Source organism: Gordionus sp. m RMFG-2023, chromosome 3, assembly GCF_954871325.1.
Source record: "Gordionus sp. m RMFG-2023 chromosome 3, tfGorSpeb1-WG-v2, whole genome shotgun sequence".
NCBI lineage: Eukaryota > Metazoa > Nematomorpha > Gordioida > Chordodea > Parachordodidae > Gordionus > Gordionus sp. m RMFG-2023.
The window spans coordinates 12,711,594-12,728,509 of NC_088777.1; the positions used below are offsets into that span (position 1 = coordinate 12,711,594).

The following is a 16,916-nucleotide window of genomic DNA, read 5'->3' on the forward strand; positions in this document are numbered from 1 at the left end:
AGATTTTGACCAAAAAAATATTACGCAAGGCTCCAGATTTCGTTAATAGATGTCCAAACCTTTCTGCCATCTACAAATTTCCAGGTTTGCATAATAATTTTTGGCTAAAATATTGGGTTAGCCTTTTCAACAAATCGAGTCGTTTAACAAAACTATTTGAGCTAGATATTAAATCTTTAATAAAAATAGCTTAACCCATTTTTCAAAATATCCCTGTTTATACCTTATTTATTTATTTTTTAAATTGAGTTGAGCTTCATTAAATTAAAGCTGAAAGTAAAGGTAGATATCAAAATATTTTATAGAAATTGTTATATATATATCAGGTTCTAAGAAAAATTTAAACGAATTCCCTTTTTAAAGTTCGAGTTCGAATATAGAAAAACAAAAGTTCGAGTTCGAATTTAGAAAAACAATTAAAAAAAAAATTTTAAGCTATTTTTCAAATTTAAAAAAAATCAGAAATATTTTATACTATTTATTTAGTTTGAAACCTTTTTAAAAAAATTACAAATTAATTATTTAGACTAATATGCTAAACAAAAATCAATTTGTTATAAAATGTAATAAGACCCATTTGTTTTTTTAAATATATTAACGGAATCTGGTCGAGTCTGATCTACTATATATCATCCTACCTAGGAAGGGGTCACGTATTTGGCTTTGGAGAAAAATATGGATCTTGCTGTATTCGGACCCAGAACTATACTATTTTTTAAGTATAAATAACTTAGGTTATCTCGGTCATATTAAATTTAGGCAGGTTTCATTGGGTTAACTTTAACCTTAAAAAAAATATCCTCCACTAGAAAAATTAGTGTAATTTTGTTTTGTGGATACATTTGCAAAACAAAAATGATGTGAGTTAATTATTGATTGTATTGAATGTTAGATGTTCCGATCCGAACCTATTTCAATCGTCCATTTCCATCAAATTATAAGAAATGAATCAAATTTTATATAATTGCATATTTATGAGTGGGTAGGGTGTTCATAACATTATGTAACATTTATATTTTAAAAAAATGGCGAGATATTTTATTTTTGCAGGTAAAATTATACCAACTTTATTTTATATTAAGAATGAAGACAAAATTTTTTTTACTCCGTAAAATGATATTTTAAAATGATAAAATATCAGGCGTATAAACTTTTATGGATTCGATGATATTTTTATTATTTTAAGTCACGACATTTATTTTATTATTTTAAATATTGAGTTGGAAATAATTTAATGTAATTAATTTTAATTTTAATCAACATTGATGCTCAAATGACTCTACGTTTTGATCAATAATTATCTAGTTCCAACTAGTGGGCAGTCATTAATATGCCATATATTAATATCCAGGCGGTGTGCCCAGTCTAATTTTCATCGCTGAATAAGGACCCTTTATGCTAAACTTCCTGATAATTTCTGTCTATATTTAAATCAGGGACCTGCAGAGGTACCATTTGCACCTCCCTTCCCGGTTCATATTTTTTTTAAAATAATTTTTATGCCCTGCCTGGGTTATAAATTCAGGCCCGGCCCAAATTTTTTATAAAAATATTTTTAATTTTTATAGATAATATTGGCGATTAAATATGCAGCCTGGGCCGGGTATTTTTTAAAAAAAATTTTTTAAGTCCGGCTCGGGTATATTTAAAAAAATTAAATACGACCCGGTACCCGGACCGGGCTTAGGGCCGGGCCTGTAGTCTGTGATTTAAATTAAAGGAAATTGTATAAATTTGATAAAAAGGCCTCAAATTAGACTCTAATTGTTAACCTTACATTGTGAAAATAATCTTCTCATCACACATTGAAATGGTTAACCATCTTTTTACTTTTTTGCATAGTTGTCAGTTTAAAAAAAAATGAGGTCGAATTGCGTGGAAATCAATATATAGTTATTATTTTTTTAAATGCTAAATATAAATTCTAAAAGATATTTTAAAAAAATTATGATCTCAATTATGATCAAAAAATAAACATGACAAATAAATAGATAATTACTTACATTATAATTCTTATACATGCATTTATTATAACAATTTAAGAAACACTTGATCTATATAAAGCTAACGTACTTAACATCAATTACCAAGCAATTATAAATTGATCATTATTATTATTATAGTTTGTTTTTAAGATAAAGATATATAATATAAATTCCTTGTTTGTATTTTAAACTTTATCTTTTATACCGACAGATCATTCCTTATTCGAAAAAACATCGTCACGCGAAAACGAAATCTACCAGCATCAATCATCTTTACCTTATGTTCATTCTACACCTACCGCCACTTTTATCAGTCAAAATATCGCGAATGACAATTTGTCACCCGATTTCTCGCTCCCTGTGTCGAATAGTGGTTCGGCGGATATTTTAACCTTGAATAGTAGTTGTTTCGATAAGGTGAACCGACTGCCTACTTTTATAGCATCCCCAATTCATTCGTGCGAGAGTTCTACCCAGCCCCGGGCAAAATTAACATATCATACGGATTACCCTGAAAAATTTTGCCATAATAAGGAGTACAATGTTTTTCGGCACAGACCGACCTCAACTAATTATAGAAAGAATAAAAATAATATTAGTTTCCGGGAAAATACGGTTAAAACTTTTTCGACCTTAAACAACCAAGTTAATCAGGTAATCGACATACTACCCACGAAACAAAGGAAGGCGGAATTTCTGGACAATTTCGCGCTCGAGGAAAGGAGAGGGAGTCTCGTTAAAAACTTTGAAGAAGTCAAACCGAGTATTGTCAGTTTAATACCTCGATTCACCGATATAAACTTCCAAAAAGGAGGAGAATCTATCCGTGCCCTCACGTCGAATAAGAATCAAATCCATACGAATAGTTTGCAAATTTCACCGAATTCGACGTTCAATTCTACTTCACTGGGAAAGGATGATGACAGAAATAATAATTTTATCGATCGCAAATTCGGGTTGGAAATCACGGAAATCAAAGAAAACGAGCCTTCCACAATATATAATGAAAATCACGACATTTTAAATTCTCCTGATTACTCCCTTTCTCGCGATAATATCAGTACCAATGCAAATTCCAAATCATCGAAAAGAACTCAACTGAATATAGAAATTAGCCCATCCAAAAGAACTCAACTGAATATCGAAATTAGCCCACCCAAAAGCTCCAAATTATGCGAGAATATCAATATAAGCACCTCGGAAAGTATCAAGAAATATAATTTTGACCAAAAGTCTTCTAACGATAACTTCCCATATCCCCAAAATTCCCAAGACATTCGCATCGATTCGATTAGCCAAAAACCGCGTGAATATGAAATTGAGGTTCTATCAGAAGCCCAATGCCGCCCTCTATATACTTCAAAGTCAAATAGTTATTTTGAAAAAGGTTTTTATTTGCTCAAGATGATCATTTTTTACAATGTTTTTAATTTTACTCTTTTATTTATTTGTTGAATTTTAATAGTGCGATTCCATCTCCGCTTTCATGCCATCTACAATTTAAAAAATAAAATACTACTATTAGATCAGAGACTTTACACCCCCTCCCCACCATACAATGTTGATATTACCCCCCTACCCCATAATCAAAATAAGTATTATAAAAAGGAAATCCAGATCAAAATACCCTTCTTTCCCGATTCTGCATCATACTGCCACCTCCCTTGATAGAAGTTCCTGTATAATAAATAAGGTGTTAAAGATAAATAATTTTAAGATTGAATATTAGCAATATATAGTCTAATTAATATATTTTTATATAATATTAATTAGGTCTGATCGGGTGCCATATATCTTTTAATTTATACCATTTTTCTTTGTGTTTTAACATTTTAAATTTCTGCCTCCCTAAAGTATTATATTGGATTAGATATAAAACAGATTTTTTTTGTTGCATTGTGTATTTTATTTCCATATAATTATAATCTACTTATATTATTAAATTCAATGTATAATTTTATTTTGGTTATCTAATAATTCATAAAAAATACAATATTAATTCTAATAGTAGATAAGGGAGACCAAGGTATAGCAGACCGGTTTTCTTAAAAAACTCTTATCAAATCTGCACCTCAGACTATAGTTTAGTAAAGGTTGCATCTAATGTTTATAATTTTTTTAAAGTATATCAATTTTTTTTAAATTAATTTTGATTTTTCAAGTGAAAGAGAGGACTTATTGTACTAACAGAATACTTTCGACCATACATAGGATTATACAAATATTTGTATATTTTAATAATAAAATATTTTATATTATAAGCAAAACTCTAGATAAAATTAATCAAATATAAAATTATTAACATCTTCGCGATAAATACTTTATTTTGTGAGATTTTTTTTTATCAGAATATATCATAATTATAAATATTAGGATTAAATTTTAATTCTTAATTAGTTTTAAGAATAAATAGAATTGTCCTTATGTTTGTGTCTTTTGATCTACTGTGCTCCTATCCCCCCCCCACCCCTTTACCTAACTTTATTATTGAAACAAACAAAAAAGTTTGCATATTTTAACATTATCTGTCCAACAAAATTAATGCTAAAATCTGTAGGCCCTTCTTCATTTTGTGAGTTAATTTAATACAATAAACACTTATCCTAGATGTATAATTGTTTTTTTAAAAAAAGGCCATTTAAATAAGTTAAACTTGATTAATGAATGCGAAAATTTATAGAAAATAATTTTTGGGCTAAATTTTAGGTGCTAGCATTTCAATTAGACTTTAAAGTCTAATTTTTAGTATTATTTTACAAGTAATCAAATCTATCAAATTTTTAGCGCTCTGTTTTTTATTAAATTCGTTATGTATACATTGAAAAGTTTGGTAAATTTGTGCACAACATATTATCGCTCATTTAAGGATTGCTGAAAATAGCATTTTCATATAATAAGTGTTAAATACCAAAATTAACTAATTCCTTTCCATGGATGTAAGTGCTTTTTCATATAGAAAATAAGAGTATGTTTTAGTTTAAAAGAAAATCAAATTATTTGTTTTTTGGTAATTTCAGAACAAAATCCTTTGTCCGCGATTCTGTTACGATGGAAAAACCATATTTAAGATAATCTATCATTATACATTATTAATAAATAATTTTAAACTAATTTTATTGATCTAAAACTCATCTACTACACATATTGTCATTTAGAAAGATAGGAAATTTAAAGTGTCTGCTTTATTAATTTTAGAATTGATAATTTTTCTGCAATTTTACTAAACTCACTCGCTGACTTCGTTAGCAATTGATAATGTAATTTAAATAATAAAAATTTGGAGTTTGTTACATGTTCACAGGATCATAAATCGAGAGATCTAGAGTGTCTAAATGAGGTATAAAAATGGATATCCTATAATATTCCTCAGAAATAAGTTGTGGACATCGGTAAATTGTTTTCATTGCATAAATAATTTATTAAAGAATTAAAGATATTTTGCCATGACATAACCATAATTGAAGGTAGTTCGTGTGCCTTTTGTTATATTTTTGGCTATTTAACTCAATTTCTTTAACTATTTAGATATAATTTGTTACGAAAACTGGTATAGTATAATATTTCTCTACACATCGAGTTAACTTTGCATATTTGGAACACTATGCTTTTGTCAAAAATTATCTTTAAAAAATAAGTTTGTGCATTCTTTGTCCAACTCTGTTTTTAAATTTAGCCATTTTATTAGCATCATTAACGGGTAGGTATAATAACCAACATATATAATCTGTAAGATCTGAGAGAAGATTGAAATTGGAATTGATAGTAGTTGTGAAGATGTTATCGGCATTTAAATAAATTGGAGGGGGTAAGTGTAATTTTGATTTCGGCTAATTTTGATTTGATAAGAGGAATTTATGAGGGGGTAAAATCCTCATTATCTTAGTGATGGAGGAGGGTGTAGAAGTCAACTGAATGTTTTAAAGACATCCGTTAAGTTGAAAAAATCTAATTAGGATAATTTTCTATATACAACACATTATATATGTTTTTTAATTTGAGAAACAAAAATGTACTTTAAATACAAAAATCTGATTTTGCTGTAATCTAATATCAGTAATTTATAGGCCATCTATTCTACGGCAATATAACGATGAGCCTTTGTCATTTTAATTTATATACTAGAAATTATTACCGAAGAACCGCCGGAACATCGATAAAATATGGCCCGTGACCTGGCCTAAAAATATTAAATTTATATTTTTTAACTCTTTTGCCTGATTTATTATCACGTAATTATAAAAAGAATTTTAAAAAAATAAAGAGTTTTTTTTTACAAACAAATCAGTTGGTAATATTTACTATTAATTTTCATTAGATAAACATCATTAAATTATCAAAGTTATTGCTGAATATTTAAATTTAATACCTAACATTTATAATAAGAAAATAAAAATATTTTGAGTTTGTGATTTTTTTCTGGCAAGTTTTTTTAAAAAATTCGGGCCGCCATTTGGCCATGCCTAATCCGAAAAATAAAATTGCCAGCAGCGGGTGGGCTGAAAATAGATTTTTCAGGTCTCTTTCGGCTATATACGAATTAACTTAGAATTGCTTATATCGCCGGTAGCATATACTCGTGTCTTTGCGCCTAAATATATTATAAATTATGACATAGTAATACCTTTCTATTTTTTTTAAAAGATAACTCACCCAATTCTGCAAACGGAGACAATAGCCTACACGATAAAACTGATAAATTTTGCGCTTACGCCCGTGTTCGTGCTATTGGTCAAAACCCATTTCTAGCTCTGGCCAGAGCCACCGCTCATGCCACCACTATATCGAGTGCGAAAGCCGCCTTTCAAACTACTACCATGAAATTTGGGGAGGAAAAAAATGATATATTAAATCACCCACTTCCTAATGGAAAAGGATTTTCAGAAGAGCAAGAAATCTTATCTTCTAACATTGTTGGCCAAGAGAATCACAAAAGCGAGGATGAAATGGATATCCACTGTAGGACATTGAATAAGGATGCACCAGAGTTCCATGGTTCATTAACAAATGGTGAGTTGCCCGACTCTGATCATCATTCTACAACGCTTTTTTCCATCAAGGTTTCAACTTCATGTATCATCAAAAATCTCAATCAAGCATCTACTAGGTTAACTAGGGGAGAAAACAAGGTCAAGACCTACGCTTTAGCAATTGAAAAATCTTTAGAGGCCTCACGATATGACCCTAATAAGCTCAAAGAGAACACACCATCACCTGCTTTATCAAATTGTGAGCAAATCTCTTCGCTTCAAAAGTCTCTAGTTGATGACGATTACGATAATGATAGCAAGGTATTAACGGATTCTCAAATGAATTATAATATATATGACAAGATTATCAAAACGAAGACAGATATTGACGAAGAGTCTATTCTACTCAACGATTCCCCGTTTGAAAAAGAGATTCAAAAGATGAAGGAAGAGGAAAGATTTTACGCCGTAACCGCGTACGACATCGAATTTTTAGAGGAGCAAGACGGACCCAATCTAGTTTCATTGATGAGCACGTTAGTAAGTAATAATGAGAATGGAGAACATGATCCCCACCACTCTTTGAAAAAGGAGACACCTCTTTTTCTTCCGCCAGATATTATCCCACACAAACATCTTAAACCAATATTAATCAATCACAAAAATAATGTTCTTAAAACTCCGGTTAAAAACGATTTTTTTAACGATGCGGTACCTAAAGATATGATAAATGAAACAACTTTTAACTTGAACTCTAAATCAGGAATTATAAATGTCTTACCTCGCATTAAGAAGATAACCCTCTCTAACGATGTTATAGAGCACCAGGTTCCTTACGAAGACAGGGCCGGTCATTGGCTTCCAGGTCCTGAGGAGGATTCAGATGAAGATGACGTTATTTGTCGCAGCAAAGTTGTCAGGACCACTATCGATCACAGGGGTAAGCTGCCAACCAAAACTCAGATCAAACTGATATCTCCATCGATTAATAGTAAAGAGGATTCTCATCACTATGACAAGGGAATTCCTGATAGGATTAATAAAGTGGGATTATCAGTTAGGCCCGAAAATGATAAAATCTTATCTAATCCTACTTATGAACAATCAAAGAGCAAAGAAAGTGATACTATGGTTAATGTCGACGCGAACTACATAAACGTTGACGTGAAGAGCTCCATCACAATATCTGCGAATACTATCAAATCAGCGGATGAGGATATTTGTATAAAACCCGAAACAATTGAAACTGGTGATAAAGAAAAAATTAATACCTTGAAAGGTGATAAAGACACAATTAAAGATTCGAACGGTGATAAAGATAAAATTAAAAATTTGAATATATTGGTAGACAGCTTTAACGTAGCTTCTTCGAATGACAGAAAAAGATTTGTAAGCTCAAAATTTGCCAGCTTTATATCTAGAAGTGGCCCTTATTACAAAGATACTACCAAAAACAACAGCTTAACCAAAATATGGGATAAGATACCTAGTAAAATGAATAGATCCTTAGTTCCAGATAAAAATATCGTACCTACAAGAAATCTTGCATGCAAACAAGATCTCAATCACAAAACTACCGATCATTGTAAAACAATAAACAATGCTAGTTGTAAGGTTAGCAAAGGTGACAATATAGAGAAAATAAGTAGTGATATCTCGGATCACAGTGATAATATTAATTTTAATAAATCGTCGACATGTATCTTCAAGCCACCACCTTTACCAAATTTCATTATAAATAAGAGTGAAGTTTTGAAAGAACTCACACTCCTCACTAATGATAATCATATTAATACTATTACATCTAGTGACAAGCCAAAAATGACTAAAAACGCTTTCAAGAAATTCAATGGTGTCAAAATTCAACAAACGGAGGAAAAGGAAGCTGCGTTATCCTTTGATCATTCCATCAGTAGTAAAGCTGCTCTCACAGATATCAAAAGTTCTATGGACAATGTTTCGCCTTCAAAAGCATTGATTAACAGGTTAAGACATAAATATATCAACCATCAATCGTTGGCGCAGGAATTTAAGGATAATGCAACCAACGCAGTAGATAAAAAGTTTGAATTTGCTTTGAATAAATTTAAAAAATCTTCGAACCTTCAAACCGGAAGGGGAAAGACCCTTTTAAATGCCAGTGACCCGTCAAAACTACAGCAACATCCTGTGTTGACGAAATTGATATCGAAATCTATGTGCGATATTAGCAGAAACCTTTTGAACGAAGAATCACTACCAGGCAAATTAATTGTACCTTACAATCCCAAAATGTCTAAAGCTAACGAATTATTCGATAGCATGATGAAGGATTCTATAAAAAGGTTGCTACCTTCAAAGAATCATATGGATAAATACTTAATCAATTGCCAAGAAAACATGTCTAAACAACGATCTATCAGCGCCGGAAACGTGCTGCTATTGAATTACAACAGCGAAAAGGATAAAATTGACCAAGAAATCAAAAATAATTTTACGAAATACAATTTCAAGAGATCCAACCTGGATATCAGTTCATACCATAGGGCTAAGAACGATCTAGGCTCTCAGGTTTTGGTGGCCGAGACTAATATTGACGAAATTTTCTGTAACATGAATCACGAAACCCACGATTTTAAATATAAAAGCTTGATGAGTCTAGACACTACCGACGAATTGAACTATTCGCGTAAAAACGTAAGATTGGAGAGTAACCCTCTCACTGATAGCAACTTTTCCGATGGGATAAGAGATATGGTAGAAAGAACAACCAGTAATCTCAACATACCACGATGGCTCTCGACTCTTTCTCTCAAATCAAATTCTACAACGAATGACAGTTTCCAAACTTCAGATATTAAAAGCCCTTTTAAACGTATGAATCTCGAAGGGTACAAGAGTGGTGATTACAGAAAATTTGAAGAATCCTCAACAGAAAATGTCAATCATCACGATACTTTGTCAAACTATTCCAGTCTAGATGTGTCGAAAAATTCTTCCTTCTTCAATATAGAAGCATATCATAATACTTCTTTCGATAAAACGGATAAGGTTAAAGGAGATTACAAGTATTTCGATAGGTGCTGTTTAGCGCGACAAACGGTGCCCAAATATTTTACGCCGAGCACCCTAAATGAATCTTTAAACAAACATTATAATGACGATAATAAAAATTTGATTCCAATGTATGAGCAATCAATCGAAGTAAATACCAATAAAAACCACTTATCTGAAGATTGCAATATGATGGTTACAAAATTAAAAGATAGTAACCAATATAACAATCATATCGAAATATGCCGAAACGATGTCTCTGTGAATGCCATTCAAACAATTTTAGATTCAAAATCACTGCCAACTATATCACAGTCTGATTGTGATTACCAAAATCTAGAGGATTCTTTTGTACTCATTTTATCTCACGATGTTTCAGACTCTAGCAACGCTTCCTCCTCTGAGAGAATCAAAAACGATATTTCGGTAAATAATATTTCTTTGCAAGACGACGATTTACTGCACCATCATATGGTTGATAGAAAGGTTTCCTCTGATACAAAAAAAAAAATTTGGAATTCAAATAGGCACCAAAAGATCAAAACTGAAACACTTGTCCAATTAAATTCTAGGGATAAATCTCAAATTTATAGTGGTGACCATAAATCTAAAGAAGATTTTACCAGATTCCAAGAGGATAATAGTCAATCTAGTGTGGTCAGTCAAAACAATTCCCTACTCAACGGTTCTTTAAAGAATAACATTAACCCTCTAGCTGCCCATTCTATGACATCCCCGCAAAAAATTAGTGCTTACAAATCTATATGGAGCAAGGCGAAATTATTGAAGCATCGAAGCAAAAACGATGACAAAATGGCAAAAGAAAACGTACTGAATGGGCAACTCCGGCCAATAAAATTAACGTTAGGAGAAAAGGACCAGATATCTTATTATGATACTAAAAACCTTTATCCCGACATTATGTATATCCGTGAGGAATACACCCCGTCCAATTCCCCTATATTACCCGAAGAATATCAATCTTTCCCGGTCGTAGTATATCCTAATCATATCAGTAACCATAGTAACTTTGATGATAATAATCATATAAAGTTTTTTCAAAATGATAAACCAAATATACAACCCAACGGTAATGTCCTCTATCATAATTTAATATGCAATGGTAAAAATAGCCATTTATCAACGGAATCATCTGGCTGTGAACTAGATTATAGCGCGGATTCTCAAATAGATACCTTGGAAAATGGAATCATGAATCCAGATATTTTCGTTGAAAAAATAATCCCCGCTAATCATAATTTTTCCGAAATTGAGTATTATAATGTCTTAAGTGACGATAACCTTTACAATGATACTCTAAGTCATCGAAAAGATTTTGTTAAGGACCCTATTGAATACTATGATCTTACGAACTCACGCCATGAAACAGCTGTTTGAATATTGGCTGGAAACATTAGTTTATAAATATAATATCCATTATAAATATTTTTGGATTTACATACCTTTTTCTTACTATTTAATATATCGAACCCCTATTTTTTATGAATAGATAATTATCAAATATTTATGATTACGCAATACATAAGATTTTATATAATTAAATTTGTAATAGATCTTTTTATTATTAATAAAAGAATTAATAATAAACCAAAAATAAACGATATATTTAATTGAAAAAAACCTAATATATTTAACATAGGATAAATATAAAGTATCGCGTTAGCCTTTTTTAAGTTGGTGTTTATTCAAATTTAAATAAATTTAAATTGTACATTTAAAGTATGATAATATTCAGGGGCTTAAACGAGAGAGAGGAAGAAGTGAGATCGATAGGCCAAAAAATGTATCAATACAAAAATATAAAAGGATCGATCAATAAACAATAACTCCTAGATGAATTATTATGAAGACAAGTATTACTAAATAGAGAATATCTAATATATGCAGGGTCCTGGATCGGGAAAATTATGGGGATTTAGCCCTTTACGGAACACATAAGGGTATATATATTTTTTTAGATTTTTTGTAAATAAAAAATCACGGAAAACTGACAATTTTACTAATACGTATCTTTTAGCCAGTTTCTCTACCCCTTAAAATTTAAGGAAAAGGAGATTATATGAATAATTGTGTTCCTAACCCTGATAAAATTCCAGAGATGCATTGAATAAAATTTCATGATATTTTACTTATCCGTTTTAAACAGTTTTAACATATATTGTTGAGATTTCAGTGCAGGGCGGTTCTTACGACTTACCTTTGTTAAGCTTTTACTTGAGTATGGCATAAAAATATGCAAAAAGAGGAAACTTAAATAGGTATATAGATGGATAATATGACATGAAACATGTTCTGAATCTAAAGTTAATTTATTATGTTTTTTTCATCAAATCTTGTAGTAAGAATTCCGATAAAAATTGTATTTTTGTCAATCCTTATTATTTATGTGATTCATTTTACTTAACAAATGGGAGCAGAGATTAAGGAAAGCGAAGAATAAAGGCATTCATTTGCGTCAAAAACATAGAAAACATCCATGGCCAAAGACTATAATTGAGCCAATATGCGGAGAAATCATAAACAATCCTAAAACCATGTTATAGAGCTGGTTGTTACAACTTTAAGTTTTATTTTCTTAGCATCTACATACAGATGGAATATCTTGTGGAAATAACGTATTGTTCTTATTTTTAAAACTGTTAAAATAACATGTAAAAAAAATATAGGTAAACAATTTAAAAAAAAAAAAATAAGAACTATTTTAAAAAAAACATATAAGAGGGAGAAGGGGCAAATAGGCTCTCACTCTCATTGAGATCCGGAGAAACGAAGATAGTTAGGAACATGCTTATTTGAGTTGATTATAAGATTTTAAAATAGGATCATTGATCATTAATTGAGAATTTTATTTTACCTAAAATAAAAAAATGATAGCCTAGGTGGCATAGGGACCAATTGATACATTGGGATTAAGTGAAAATCAGTTGTACTTTCTAATTTTTCACCTACTGTAATAACCGGATCAATGTTTGTATTAGAATTAAAATTGGGAGACACAAGTGAAATCCCAAATAACGTGTGAGCTAATCTAGTCTTTTCCTATCAGATTCCAGGAGGTTTGAAAGCTAACCCTAATTTGTTTGAGGTTTAGAGTTAATAGCTTTATGACCACTGAACTATCCTTTAGAATACATTTAAATAAAGTTTCGATAATAACTTGGAAAATTATACAAATTAATTTATGGAAGATGTTAATCTAGAGGTTCGAAAGGCTTACAGACTAAAGTTGATTCACACTTTCGCAAAAATTATTTGTGACTGCTGGCTGCATTGTATTTTGGTATGGTATATTAATAAAACTTATTCTATACTCAAATGGTTTCAATTCAATCTTTTTGGATATACATTTTGCTGCTGTTTCAAGTATTTTGGATTTTTTAAAAGGTTATCGAGAAAATGGATTTACCAAAATTACTACTCGTGAGGTTGCATCTGCTGTAGGTAAGAAAATCAAAGGAATTCTCCATAGAAACTGCAGATTCATAAATTAACTAAAAAACAAATGTTCGACTATGACCTTAAAAAGAATACAAGTGGACGAAGCCATCATATACATGGGATCGATTTAAACAAATCAACCATAATTTAATTTTATCATACAACATTCGTTAATTGATTGTCAAAACTATCTAAATATTTGATAATTATAAGACGGACAATGATGCATCTTATATTAAAGTGTTTATTGTTTTTGAAGAAATAAACAGCAAACGCTTTATTAAATATTGTCTACAACAGTCTTGAAACAAAAAATGGCTCGCATTACCCTCTCAAATAATATTCCAGACAATGTCGTTTTAAAACTTGATTTCAAAAATGCTTTCAATACAATCAAACGTCAATATTTCGTTCCCTTTTTTTGCCACAAATATCCTCAATATTCTACATACATTCTCAACAGTTACTCTAGCCCTACTTTTTTAAAGTACAATAACAACATAATAAAATCTCAGGAGGGAATCCAACAAGGAGACCCCTTAGGCCCAGCCCTTTTTTGCATCGGGATACACAAGATAATCCTGGATATTCAATCTATATCTAACCTCACTTTAAATTCCTGGTACCTCGATGACGGTATAGTCTCATACAACCTCTCCACAGTCATGTCCATTCCCCCCATCATCGAAAATCTCTCTTATATAACAAGACTATCTCTCAACCTCCCCAAATGTGAGATTTGCTTCTTAAACCCTACAACATCCATCCCTTCAGAAACCACATTCCTCGCCATCAACAGAGAAGAGATGACACATCTTGGATCACCTATAGGGGGTGAAAAAGCAATCGAAACTTTTTTAAACAAATCCCTCGACAATTTATCTAATTTAAACTAACTTTTTAATTTCCTACCCGCTTACCAATCCTTTTTTTTAATCAAAAACTATTTTAATATACCCAAAATCTTCTATGCCCTGAGATCCTCACCGATCTTCAAATGCAGCCATTTGCTAGTTTCCCACGAAACCCAAATTAAGGATCTCCTAGAAAACATATTAAACCTTAAATTCTCCAATTCATCTTGGCTCCAGGCCACCCTTACATGCAAGTCTGGTGGTATTGGTATCCGATCCCCCTTACAACTTTTCCTCTCAGCCTTTATCTCATCTCGTCTTGCTGCTCAATCTATTATCGACAATGGATCTACTTCTTCAGATACTGACCTCTCACAGGCCCTCACCTTTTGGGACAACAACTGCTCTCCCACCCTTAGCCGTCCCGCTTCCAGTACCCAAAAAGACTGGGATGCTCCTCTGATCGCCCGTTCAGTTGAATATCTTATTTCGAACAGGCCATTTGAGGAAAATCCCAATAATATGGTACTAAATGCAAACTCTGGCTACGAATGGTTGGAAGCCATCCCCAGCGCCAATCTTGGCCTCCTCATGACTGGCGAACAGCTACGTATATCTATAGCCCTCCGCCTCGGCTGTAATGTCGTAGTTCCCTCCATCTGCATCGACTGTGGTCAGCCCATTGAATCGTAGGCTTACCATCCCTTGCACTGCAAGTTCTCCCGTGGACGACAACCTCGTCATAAATCTATCAATAACATCTTACTAGCCGCCCTCAAAAAGTTAATATCCCATCTACCCTCGAACCAGTGGGTCTTTCAAACGAATACGCCATACGCCCGGATGGTATTTCTCTCAAATCCTGGTCTAACGGTCTTCCGCTAACATGGGATTACACTTGCGTTGATTTTGCAGCCAAGTCTAACCTCTCATTTTCTGCTATCGAAAAGGCAGAAATCCTTAAAAATAAATACGCTGGCCTCGCCAACACTATGTTCATTCCTATCGTTACCAATACCCTAGGCATGTTTAGAAACGAGGCCCTCAATTTCATTAAAATCATAGGAAAAAAAATGATACAGATCTCAGGGGACCCCAATGAAGGATTTTACCTTCGCCAGCAGATTTCCCTGGAAATTTGCCGGTCTAATTTTTTAAGTATTCACTCTTCTCTTGGATGATATATGCCCCCCTTTTTTTTAAATATATATATATTTTTTTAGTCCTTTTTAATGTCTTCATAGATTATATATAAATATATATTATATTTTTTTTATATTTAATTTTTAATATATCCATTTTAATATATATTTTTTAATCCTCTGTAATTTAATGATTATGAATAAATAATAAAGTTAATTTTAAAAAAAAAATAAAAAAAAAATTAATATTTATAAATATGGTTTACATAATTTAACAGAGTTTGTAAGAGGTGGCTTATATATTATTTCCTAATGTTCGGTATATAGGCAAGTCTTTTGAAAACTTGAGGTATCTAGGAAAGAGACTAGAGTTTAAGGCGTTAGTAGGTATTGATTTTGTATATATTTTATTTTAATCGAATTTCACCGTTTTAGTAAATTGTTATAATTGATCGACATTATGTATTTACACGTTAATTTAGGTTTAGGGATACAGTTAGATTGGTTGTTTAATTTAAAACTGAAACTAATTATTTCAAAACTATCTATTAAGATTATTATGTTGAGCATTTAAATCCCCCCTCCTCCCACCAAATTCATAAAATAAATATATATTTAACGCCTTAAGTTAAAAATTGAATATTCAGACTCTGGGCCTTCTACATGTTGTTTGCAATAAGATATTATAAAAAATGATTTTAAAAAAACCATCCATAGACCTGAGTTTAGAAAAATAACGGATTTAGGATCAGATTAATGACGATTTTTTAAAAATTATTTCAAAACTTGAATCTGGATTTGGAAATTAGGTTTCAGAATGTTTTTCTATAAGATTTTAAGAAATGCATTATCAATTTTATCTATTAGCTAAAATAAATAATTATGTTATATATATCATAGAAATTGGGTGTCATTTGATAGCCATCCAACAGAAATTTTCAAATTTAAAAAAATGATTTATTTTTATAGCTTAATATATATTTCCAATATGTCAACATTAGTCAGTGCATTTATGCATTGAATATTTGACGATTCAACGGAGATTTTTGTCAGACTAAGCAAAAATTATTTACCAATATTTATATCTTTAATAATACAAAATAGATATCCTGCAAAGAATATAGCTTCGATTCAAGTTTGGGTTTTGATAAATAATAACTAATAAGGATTCAGTGTCAATATGTAGAAAATAAAAATATCGGATTATTTTAACCATTAGGAGGGTAACCTCTTGGCTTAAAACTATTATAATACACTATAATAAAGAAGCACATTTTAAAAACAATATTAACTCTATCATAGTATTTTTGCTCAAAAAGTATACTATTAAAGTTACAAGATTTTTTAAAAATATTTTTTTCATTATAAACATAAAATATATAAAGATTTGATGCTAAGAGGTGTCAGATCTAACTGAAAGTAATAAGCTTTATTTTCCATAGCTTTATTTGAGACTTCCAGGACTTGTCTGATATT

At 31.1% G+C, this 16,916-nt stretch overlaps 1 protein-coding gene across 2 annotated transcripts in view; it reads left to right on the forward strand.

The window, feature by feature from the left end:
* LOC135926637 (uncharacterized) overlaps positions 1–11,548 on the forward strand; it is a 35,692-nt gene extending 24,144 nt beyond the window's left edge. For both annotated transcript variants that reach the window (XM_065462563.1, XM_065462564.1), the window contains exons 3-4: positions 2,197–3,372; positions 6,627–11,548. In XM_065462563.1, coding sequence (XP_065318635.1) covers positions 2,197–3,372; positions 6,627–11,383 — 5,933 coding nt within the window. In that variant the 3' untranslated portion in view covers positions 11,384–11,548. The remainder of the gene's footprint in view (positions 1–2,196; positions 3,373–6,626) is intronic.
* The last annotated feature ends 5,368 nt before the right edge of the window (positions 11,549–16,916 follow it).